This window comes from Electrophorus electricus, chromosome 2 (assembly GCF_013358815.1).
Source record: "Electrophorus electricus isolate fEleEle1 chromosome 2, fEleEle1.pri, whole genome shotgun sequence".
Taxonomy (NCBI): Eukaryota; Metazoa; Chordata; class Actinopteri; order Gymnotiformes; family Gymnotidae; genus Electrophorus; species Electrophorus electricus.
The window spans coordinates 28,219,519-28,231,654 of NC_049536.1; the positions used below are offsets into that span (position 1 = coordinate 28,219,519).

A 12,136-nucleotide genomic window follows, 5' to 3' on the forward strand; every position below is an offset into this window, starting at 1 on the left:
TGGAGCATGTGGCCGACCTTCTGCTGGTAAAGATCTGGCTCATCGTTCATCTTCATCACAGACAGAAGAACGACTATCATCTGAAAATACACCCTTTACCTCGCCAGCTACAGCAGTGGCACCATCATTAGTATATAACAGAAAAATAGAAGAAGAGCGCGAACAAACTTGCTGAGGCTGTTGGTTTATTTGCTGGCAGGAGATAAAATATCATCTCCCTTAAGTACCTTCTCCCAAACCCTATTAGTGTCTCTCCTTTCAGCCTATCGGCCCAAGATCTCTGCTTCATCAGCACTGTGGGAATATCACACAGTATTCCAGTAATACGCCGACCATAACACAGCCAACACAGTGGGAATATCACACAGTACTCCAGTAATACCCAGCCCATCACACACCTAACACATTGGGAATATGACACAGTACTCCAGTAATACCCAGACCATCACACACCCAAAACTGTGGGAATATCCAAGCCTCTAGTCATTTCTTTTACTAATTTAATTATGAATACAGCCTTAAACGGCTGGTGTTTAACGGGATGTTCTAAAATCAATCCAATTAAGGCTTCATTCAGTGACAGTGGTAATTAACTATTTTACATACTGCAGACTGTAAACTCTGATGTGGGTATGTTCGCTGTAATTTCTGTGCTTGAATGAAGAGGAAACAACTTTCATTCAGAAATTTAATTATTTTGAGAACTACAGAAAATTATAATACTCATGTCATGCAACATATCATTAAGTACACTATTAGGTGTCATTAATTAAGTTAATTTTTAACCTGTTGTTATTTAAGGAAATTTGTATCATGTCATTAAGTAAATACACCTTTAACGTGTATGTTATTTAAATAAATTAGCAACATGTTATTAATTAAGTACATTAGTAACATGTCATTAATAAATTCAAAGCAATTCCTTTACACCAAGTCTTTTTACATTTTAATAAAAGTTCATCACAAAACCGAGGAAGAACAGAATGAAAAATCCTTTTACAAGTACTGGAAAATGAACCGGATGATTGGAGGCTTTTGTGCGCTGGTGCGTTTACCTCTGCTGTATATTTCCGCGGACAAAGTGTCATGTGAGGAGATTTGTGGAGTCCGCATGTCACTGCAGGTCTTTGCGCTCCGGCAGAGTGTCACAGCCCTGCACGGCCTGCAGCCTACAGACCCCATCAGTGGCTGGGAGCTGCTCACTGGCAGGCGAGCGCCGCGTGCAGCATACAGCCAACGGTGGCAACCACCATCGCAAACAAAACATCCGTCATCCAGAGGTGAGAGCACTCCGCTCCCCCACCGCCACAGCCACAGATTACAGCCACTAATCATATGAGAACTGGAGCAGACAGAAAAGCCGGAACACTGCGTTCACACGGTTAGACACACGCACGCACGCACACACACACACACACACACACACACACACACACACACACACAAGCTTACTTTGACATGACTCTCCAACAGCTTCCATCCACTGTAAAATCCGGAGAAATGTTCCTCCAGGTATCAATCATATAAAAGACCACCACTGCTAGATATATTCATGGTAGTAGAACAATGCCTGTGGCAGGCACACTTCATGCCACTAGCCATGGCTTGGTCCTGCTAGGTCCTGCTCTCTCACACACAGGTTCCTGTGTTGGATTCATTCTCTTCTACACAAACACACATACACACACACACACACACACACACACACACACACACACACACACACACACTGCATTGCGCCAGAAATGTGAAGAACCCTACTGAAACTAAATGGGCCAGCCCTCACCCTTATGATGCTCACACCTCCTGTGTGCTGGCCCGGGCTGCTTGTTCACTCTGACACCCCTCAGAGAGGAGTGCAGAGGGGCTAAGCTTTGAAGACTACACAGCTCAGCAGGGCTCAAAAAGATAAAACAGGACTAAAATGAGACTGAGGAGAAGGACTGCATGTTGGATAAACAGTACCTTCACCATTCAGAACCCCTTGACACTGACGAAATTATGAGTGAAGCGTGCACAATTCCACAAAACTGGGAAGTAGATGAGAAATGCCATTGCAGAACCTCCCACTTGAAAGATCTCCAGCCTGAATGTTCCTGAGCTTCAGAACATGAAGATGAAACACAAGGCTCCAGGGACATGACAAAATTGGGAATCCTCCCGTACCACTCTGAGATGAGGATGGAAACCTGCATGACACCTGCTCTACTGAGTGTGTGAACCTGGCACGGTTTAAAGGAGATATTTCTGAACAGCACTTAATTGTGGATTTCTCGCTCATAAACATTGTTACGCTTGTGAATGTCAAACAGAATAAGAATGTGATGTGAAGAGGCTGGTTCTGTCTCCTACCTTTCCTCTCTTGGGACTCCATGCAGTTGTCGTGGAGACAGGGTCCCCAGGAGGACCAGGAGGAGAGGAGACAGGGCTGTGGACAAGGAAGAGAGCAGGAGCGCACTGCCAAGGGTATGACTCCATCACACAGGTGGGCACTTACAGGCCTGGACACTTCAGAGAGAGAGAGAGAGAGCGAGGGAGAGAGAGGAGAGGAGGGGAGAGGGAGGGAGGGAGGGAGAGAGACAGAGAGCATGAGAGTGAGGAAGAGAGAAGAGAGAGAGAGAGAGAAAAAGAGGGAGAAAGGGAAAACAGTAAGAGAGAGCGGACGAGAGGGAGAGAAGGAGAGAGGAAGAGGAGAAGAAATCAATACTGAATGCTGGGAAGTTGTCATCTTGAGAAAAACATCTGTCAGAAAAAGAACAAGTGTCCATGTTGAGTTTATAGGCCCCAATGTGTGTGTCAGAGAGGTGCAAAACCCAACTCAAACATGAACTAGAACAAGGCCAAATGACCAACGTCTGTCACAAACACTATCTAGCATACATCATTTAGAACATTATTCCTGTTACCAAACAGTTGGGGAATTGTTCAACATTCTTGTGTCATCATGAGGTTTGTCTTTCACACTTATCGTATCCTCACCGTTTCTGTGTTTTACAGAAACTCACAACTGAAGTGGAACAGCTCGAGCAAACGCACATCCGTATCACACATCCGAGTCTCAGCTCAGACTCTCCACACCTCCACACAGTGAGGTGTTACATGTCTCATCTCTGACTCCCCACACCTCCACACATTGAGGAGTCACATGTCCGAGTTCCAGGTCTGACTCCCCACACAGTGACGTGTCAGAGATCCGATCCTAGCTCTGACTCCCCACACCCCCACACAGTGAGGTGTCACACGTTCGAGTTTCAGTTCTGACTCCCCACACCCCCACACAGTGAGGTGTCACATGTCCGAGTCCCAGCTCTGACTCCCCACTCAGTGAGGTGTCACACATCCAAGGCCCAGCTCTGACTCCCCACACAGTGAGGTGTCACATGTGTGAGTCCCAGCTCTGACTCCCCACACGCCCACACAGTGAGGTGTCACACGTCCGAGTCCCAGCTCTGACTTCCCACTCGCACTCACTGAGGTGTCACACATCCGAGTCTCAGCTCTGACTCCCCACACCCCCACACAGTGAGGTGTCACACGTCCAAGTCCCAGCTCTGACTCCCCACTCAGTGAGGTGTCACACATCCGAGTCCCAGCTCTGACTCCCCACACCTCCACACAGTGAGGTGTCACACGGCCGAGTCCCAGCTCTGACTCCCCACTCAATGAGGTGTCACACATCCGAGTCCCAGCTCTGACTCCCCACACCCCCACACAGTGAGGTGTCATATGTCTGAGTCTCAGCTCTGACTCCCCACACCCCCACACAGTGAGGTGTCACACATCCGAGTCCCAGCTCTGACTTCCCACCCGCACTCAGTGAGGTGTCAAACATCCGAGTCCCAGCTCTGACTCCCCACACCCCTACACAGTGAGGTGTCACATGTGTGAGTCCCAGCTCTGACTCCCCACACCCCCACACAGTGAGGTGTCACACATCCGAGTCCCAGCTCTGACTTCCCACCCGCACTCAGTGAGGTGTCAAACATCCGAGTCCCAGCTCTGACTCCCCACACCCCTACACAGTGAGGTGTCACATGTGTGAGTCCCAGCTCTGACTCCCCACACCCCCACACAGTGAGGTTTCACATGTGTGAGTCCCAGCTCTGACTCCCCACACCCTCATACAGTGAGGTGTCACATGTCCATGTCGTAGCTCTAACTCCCCACACCCCCACACAGTGAGGTGTCACTCCAAGCCCCTCATCTTTCACCAGCACGTTTTACAACATCTTGGGCTGCTCTGTTTCACACCATATAAGCTGTTAGGTGATTTAACAGGCTAACCAGAAGGCATTAATGATAATAGAGGTTAATAACCCTGAAATGCATCTGATGCATATGAAGGTCGTTCACGCAGCAGTCCGGCACTAATCTGCACATTTCAAGGGTGGGCATAAATTTAAGGTCTAATTTAAGATCGGTGTAATTCTGTATTGTTGTTTATCCGACTAGCGGTACTTGCTCTGTTTCGTTCCCAAATGCCTCTTTGATAGGCTGCTGTAGCCTGCAGCTGTGATCTCTGTGCTGCTGGACTCCATGCTGTGATCTCTGTGCTGCTGGACTCCATGCTGTGATACTGATCTGTTGGACTCCATGCTGTGATCTCTGTGCTGCTGGACTCCATGCTGTGATACTGATCTGTTGGACTCCATGCTGTGATACTGTTCTGTTGGACTCTATGCTGAAATCTCTGTACTGCTGGACTCCATGCTGTGATACTGTTCTGCTGGACTACATGCTTTGATACTGTTCTCCTGGACTCCATGCTGAGATACTGTTCTGCTGGACTCCATGCTGAGATCACTGTACTGGTGGACCCTATGCTGTGATACTCTTCTGTTGGACTCCATGGTGAGATCGCTGTTCTGCTGCACTCCAAGTGGACTAGCCCTCAGGTGACCTCATGTGATAGCAGAGTGGCACAGCGGAAGCATGCTTAGCCCATAACCCTGAGCTAGATGGATTGAAACCATCCTCTGCTAAAATGGCTTTGTTCACAAATGTCCTCGTATTGGTCTATATCATTTTAGGGCAGTGGTAGCTCAGTGGTTAAGGTAGTAGACAGAAGGTTGCTTTAAGCCCTGCCACTGTTGGGCCCCTGAGCAAAGCCCTTAACCCTCAATTGCTCAAGTTGTACTTATAATTGTAAGTTGCTTTGGATAAAAGCTTCAGCTAAATGCTATAATTGTACAAGTTAAAAATCATGTCCCAGCACAGTGAGCTCATTTCTGTGAGATGTCTTTTTGACTGCAACCTGATTTCAAGCACATGGGGGCTCCAGCAGCAGGATATATGGACACACACACACAAAATCCAACCATCCAAACTGATCTTTAAAAAGGTGCTGGGGGTTCCTGAGTGGTGCAACAGTAAAGCCTTTGGCCCTATCATCAGGAGACTGTTTGATACCTGATGAGGTGAGCCTGAGATGCAAACTGGTCATGCTGTCAGGGAGGGAGGGTGTCACACACTCCTCTCTGTCAACAACAGTGAGGCTGGCCAATTTAGATTTGAACTGGGCTTGAAGTGGCAACCCTCTGATTACTGGTCAAGTACCTTAACCACTGGGCAACAGTTACCCCAATAGCCATGGGCATCTGAGTTTATGCATCAGAAAGTGGTGGATAGTGCTATCCTCTCAGTGTGCTACGTCGCCCCATGGAGGATAGTGCTATCCTCTCAATGTGTTACTTCACCCACTGATATTGCTGCAAGTACCTTGGAGGAAGCATGTGACAGCTCACGCCATCCCTGGTTGGCTGCTGTCATGTGACAGGGAACACTTACCTGATGGGAAGGAACTGGATATGGCTAAATTATGGAGAAAAATTCACATGGGGTTAAGTAGTGACATGGTGATGTCTAACTCCATCTGTCTTCAAGACTTAGGTGCTGTAACTAAATACGTAAAATAATAAACATTTTCTGCAAATAACCATCCCAGGAAATAAGTGTGGGGAGGTGGAGGGACTACATCACTACACATGCCAGACGGAGCTGTGCCTGTCGAGGTCAGACTGGCAGTGAGCAGCAGATGTGATGCCTATCTTCTGCCCTGACAGAGGTCAACAGCTCCTTCTGGAGAATAGCCAAGCTACAGTTCAGGCCCAGGCCAACATCAACACACCTGTTTCAGGTAGTTAAAGTCTTCTGAATCATTAGTTGCCTCAGGTGTTGTGGAACAGGGCTGAGGGTGATATGTGCTATAGTGTTGGTGTTGAGCTGTGTTATGTTGTTGATGTTGATGGTGATCTGTGCTATGGTGTTGGTGTTGATGGTGATCTGTGCTATAGTGTTGGTGTTGATGGTGACCTGTGCTATAGTCTCGGTGTTGATGGTGATCTGTGTTATGGTGTTGGTGTTGATGGTGATCTGAGCTATAGTGTTGGCGTTCATGGTGATCTGTGCTACACTGTTGGTGTTGATGGTGATCTGTGCTATAATGTTGGTGTTGATGGTGATCTGTGGTATAGTGTTGGTGTTGATGGTGATCTGTGTTACGGTGTTGGTGCTGATGGTGATCTGTGCTATGGTGTTGGTGTTGATGGTGATCTGTGCTATGGTGTTGGTGTTGATCTGTGCTATAGTGTTGGTATTGATGATTTGTGCTATGGTGTTGATGATCTGTGCTATAGTGTTGATGTTGATGATTTGTGCTATGGTGTTGATGATCTGTGCTATAGTGTTGATGTTGATGATTTGTGCTATGGTGTTGGTGTTGATGATGATCTGTGCTATAGTGTTGATGTTGATGGTGATCTGTATTACAGTGTTGGTGCTGATGGTGATCTAGATTCCTACCAGCTCTACTGTGGTGGGATGCAGCACTGGCCAAAACCTGGACACAGTACGTGTCCCTGGTCTGAATCCCGCCCCCACACAGGCCGCTGGTGTTCCGGAGCCTTCGGTCCTGCTGGCTGAGGAGAGGAGCCACGTGGCACTCGCCCCAGTCAGTGCTCCTCCACACATACCTGCAGCACAGGGCACACACCTGCTGAGGCTATACACACACACACATGCACACACAAATGCACAGACACATGCACATGTACACACACACACACACACACACACACACACCCCGGACACACAGAACCACACACACACACACCTGCACGGAAAGGGAGAGGGGTGAGTAAAAGAAACAGCTGTTAGATTTTTTGTTCACCAGTTTAAAAATAACTGCAATGTTATGATGCAGAAAGAAACAAAGAAGAAAAGTCTAAAGTAATCGATCAAAGATGCAGTCACATTAATCACATTCATTTAGTCAACTGCATGGATGCATTTCTAGCCCAGTTTGTAAGGAGGACACTGGAATCCCACATGTGCAAAAGCATCCATTACTGACCACATCTTTTACAACATTTCAGACCTTCTATCCTCATCCCTTATACACAGACTGTTCTAAGGGGAATTATTCATGCTATCATACACAGCAAAAAACATATATACCTGGGACATTTTGGAAGCAAATCCCCAATAATGTTGCAAGCCTCTTTCTCTTCTCTGGCTGGACATTTGTTTCCCCCACCAATGGCAGGCTGCGTTATTGTTCGAGTCCTCATGCGGTAACCCGGTGACAAATCAGACGCCTGGCAGGTCTTTGAGCACGGACTCCAAGCAGACCAATCAGAGGTCTGGCAGTGCTTCGGGATCACGCAGGACTGGAAGGTTCTGGGACCGTCATCTTGTGTGCAAAGACTGAAGATGAGAAAATGATTGGGCTGTAAATGCAAAGAGTATGGAGCCTCACAAAAGCACACGTCAGGAGCTGAGAGGATGTCTCTGCTGTTTGGCATTGGAAATGGAGATGACAGGATATTTGATGTACAGTATATGGACAGCAGGCTTGCTGGCTTAAAAACACACTATGATAATGGAAACCGCTATGTGTTTACAAATTCAGAACAAGCACGACTTAAATGGCAAAGGAGACTTGGTCATCAGTTAGAGTCTGTCCCCAGAATACAGAGAATCCACGTGTAAAAACACCCGAAACCTTTAATATCTAGCAGTGATGAGTAAATAAATACGATGTTTGTGTTTTATATTACATTTTTTAACTATATAATAGAACTATGCAGTTAGCAAAGCGTCTGAACTACATTTGCACTGTGACACTAACAGTGCAGAGTCTAAGAGCAGTGTCATGTAGAACTGGACTATTTAGAATTTAGAATTTTCTCTTAAAACCATTTTTATAAAATCTAGGACACTTTGCTGCAGTCAAGGACCCAGAAAGCCCATGGACAACAAACACAAAATACGGCACAACACATATACGTCTGTCCAGAACATTCCTACAGTGGAATTCCGCATGCATATCCTAACACATATGGTCATTTCTGCTTCATTTGATTTGGTGATTGGACTATAAGCGGACAGCACAGGTTCAGGTCGGGTGGGAAGATACATATTCAAACCACTGCTTTTCATTCAGCTTGCACTTATGACTCATAAATGAATCTATAATAGGATGTGAATGATCCATTTCCTCATGGATTATTTTAATGTTCCCAGTACTCTTCGGGTTCTGCCGACACCCTGTCAAAAGTCTTTCTGCACGGAACGCATTTCCAGTTTGCTGATACGCTCCAAATTTCACTAGTTTTGATGGAAAATGCCAACCTTGTATCAACATGAAACAAACAGTGAGGATGAAATTTGCTCAGGGGAGCAGAGAGCAAAAAAGCAAAGCCCTCTGGGATTTCATGTTTGATTGTACAAACTGATTCTGTCTGTTGGTCCGAGCTAATTGGCAAGCTAAAGATGGAAGCTAAATCCCAGGAAGAACCTTTGATTTATGAAGCTGAATAATCGTTTATTATTCTGCATACAGAAAAACGATGAATTCTGTCTGTGATCAGAAGTTCAAATCTCCTGTAACAAAAGCTGTTTGCAACACAGACTTGACCAGAGCTGCACGTGCTGTACATGTCATGATACATGTTGACTATGTCATCTGTGTGTATATGCCCATGTGTATCTCACAGCACACACTGATGCTCCATACCCTAGCCCTTCATATGTCAGCTAAGGGTCAGGCGTATGGCTAGGATACCTGACTACTACTGCACACAGGAAACAAAGCGGAAAAGCATGAAAGGATGTGAGCACTGGACACTGTAGATGAACTGACAGCTGATGGAGAAACCATCTGAGAACTGATGTTCACTCTTCTCCATCTGCATTTGTCCTTAATTAGCAAAAGAATCTGACAGTGAGAGACGGAAAGAGGCAGATCTAAACAAGAGCCACGTCTAGGTGATGTGTACACCGGCACAAAAACACAGGACAGTGGAGAGCTTACTTTGAAAGCCATGTTCCACATTTAGAGATTGAACTCGGTCAAAACCGACAAGCCAACCAAACAGTATGAAGCATTTTAAATCTCAAGCAGGTGCAAGTTATTTCATGCCCAATGATAATGTCACAGTTCATGAAGCCAGATCCAGTAAAAGCAGTCTCAGTGTGTCCAAACCACACAGGTGTAGCATCCAGACCAGCCTACAGTGGTACAGAGCCGGGCAGCAATTGTTATGCCGTCCTGCCTCCCGCTAACTGCTTGGGGGAAACGTTCTGGCCCACAGCTCCGCCTGTCTCTCTAAGCGCCTCGCACCACGCACTGGTGTCATGAAGGTTAATGCGGGACCATCCTGTTTAGAGGCGGCGGGAAAAAAATCCCAATGCTCTGAGCTTCCATTTCAGCGGGGTCACCGCCCTTCTGTCCTTTAGCACAGTCGGGGTTTAAGCCTTTAAAAGGGGGACACGGAGCTGCCTGCGTTGTAGTCTCTCCAACCGTGAAAACGCCTGACTAGCGCAAGTATGAGATCAGCAGGGGAGGGCGTCTTGGCAGGAAAAGGAAGAGGGTAGAGGGAAGGAGTTTGGCGAGGGGACAGCATTTTGGAGGCTGCTTACCTCAGGATGGCGTTCTTCCCATCACTGGACATGCAGCGGACCTGCCGTGTCCGGTAGCCGATCTCCACCTCCCACACCTTGGAGGGGGGTAGGTGTGGGTGGTGTGAGTGGTGGAGGTGGAGCTGGAGATGGTGCTGGGCGCTCTGGTCATGTCTCTTTACTGTGTTCCTCTTTGTGTCTCCAACGCCAAAGTCCAGTGTGGTCCTCCCACCCAGCCACAGGAGGTCCTTGTGCTGGGGACGCCTGCACTCGCTCCATGGCGCCACCTTCAGGCTGTAGCCGTGCTCGCCCTCGCCCGATGGGCACGGCGGCAGCTGCCTGCACGACTGCGTCTGGGTCAGGCCCGGGCAGTCGGCACCGCCGTACATGGGCGCGGCCAGCACGTGTCGTGTGCGGTGCTGGCGGCCAGCCCCGCAGGTCCGGCTGCAGGCGGACCAAGGCGAGAAGACGGAGACGACACAGTCCAGGGGGCAGGGGATCAGGCAGGCTTGCTCCAGGGCTGGACGCAGTGAGAAGAACTCGCAGATGCGCTCCGTAACGCTCGTGCCATTGGCTGCGCGCACGCAGCGAGCCCGCCGCCTCTGGAGGCCGTGCTGGGCGGTGACGCACTCTGTGGCTCGTTGCTGCCCCTCGCTGGTGGGCGGGACGGCTAGCACGCACGCCCCCCACTCTGACACCTCCCACTCGAACAGGTCCTGGTGCCACTCGCACACTTTGAAGCAGGGTCTCTGACTCTCGGGCTTGTCCGTGTGCCGACAGTTGGAGTGGTGAGTGGTCCAGCCCTCTGCGTGAACGCACCGTACTGTCCGGCTCTGAGCTCCTCCAGACCCACATTCCTCTCCCACACACCTGCCCCACTGACCTGTACACACACAGACACAAGACAGACAGAAATAATGACAGAGCTTTTTTTAAAGAACAAATTATATTAAAGTTTGTTATGGAAATAGTGAATGGAGAAAGGCAGTTTTAAAATAAATCTGTTCTAGATTGATTAGCACTTACACAAGTAATAAACAAGCAGTTTGTTTGTTATGCTGATTAATACAATGAAAATGAACTCCTTACATAGTTTTTTGCATTGCTCAAAGGTTTGTAATGAAACTGTAGTGAATATCTGTACTGATGAGACTTTTAATTTTAATAAGCCCAGTAATGCAGCTACATCTATAGACAACCACAGCCTAATAATTGAAAAACAACGACTGTGTTCTGCTGTGACACTGTGACTGTGTTCCACTGTGACCATGTTCCGTGGTGACTGTGTTCTGCTGTGACCATATTCTGTAGCTCAGTTCCTACGTAGGTCAGGGACTGGAGAGGGTAGACTTGGGCGGGGTGTGGGGGAGTCTTGACTCCTCCCATGCACACTGCCTTAAACCATCTCAGAGTTCTGACATCCCCCGTCAGCCTGCCTGCCCTCATTAGGGGTTCCTCCCCAGTTTTTCCATCAAACTGCTCTGTTGCAGTATCTACTGCAAAAAAAAAAATCACTATTCAGATTAAACTGAACTGATCTAATGTTCAGTGACTCAGTGAAATATGAATAAAGACGCTGTTCCTCTGGTTCAGCTCGCAAAGCCTTTCTTCAGGAAGCTCAAATCCCCTTCACACTCCAGTCGCACCTTGTGTTTGCTTTCTGCTCATGTGTGTAGCTACAACCAGCAGGCTCTAATGTACCTTGGGCTTTTCAAAGCAATTCATGCTGGGATTTTTAGATTTTTAAAAATGAAGGCAATTAAAGAATGAAATCTCGTCCTCTTGACACAGAGGTGTAGCCGCCGGGAGGTTAACAGTCTGCACTACGGTGCTCTGCAATGTGAAACACTCCACCATCTTTATAAAGACAGACACTGAGATGATTTCGTATGTAGCCTACTTGCTACCACATACACTGCACATCCCATGACTGACTAACACAGAAAAACACCAGTCTCCAAGAGCAAATGAAAAATTCTTGGTGAAGATTTCAGAGGGAAATGGTCTTCTCATTTGCCTGTGGGATGTTCTAATAACTACGTGGCAGGATGTTTACAGTCATTTCAACTCATCTAGAGGACAAATATCTTCTAGCGGATCCCCGTGTGCGGTTCCTTGGTGGACCACAGCCTGTGGTTCTATAAGCATCTGACAGTGTAAGCGATATCCAAGGGTACGGCTTCATTAGGGAGCTGGCGGCGTGCTGTACACGGAGAGCAGCGAATCACCAAACAGC

At 47.7% G+C, this 12,136-nt stretch overlaps 1 protein-coding gene across 5 annotated transcripts in view; it reads right to left on the bottom strand.

The window, feature by feature from the left end:
- thsd7ba (thrombospondin, type I, domain containing 7Ba) overlaps nt 1-12,136 on the bottom strand; it is a 144,300-nt gene that overhangs the window by 78,380 nt on the left and 53,784 nt on the right. For all 5 annotated transcript variants that reach the window (XM_035523605.1, XM_035523603.1, XM_035523604.1 and 2 more), the window contains 4 exons: nt 9,922-10,783; nt 7,456-7,704; nt 6,802-6,971; nt 2,353-2,508 (listed from right to left, as the gene is read on the bottom strand). In XM_035523605.1, the coding sequence (XP_035379498.1) occupies nt 2,353-2,508; nt 6,802-6,971; nt 7,456-7,704; nt 9,922-10,783 (1,437 nt within the window). The remainder of the gene's footprint in view (nt 1-2,352; nt 2,509-6,801; nt 6,972-7,455; nt 7,705-9,921; nt 10,784-12,136) is intronic.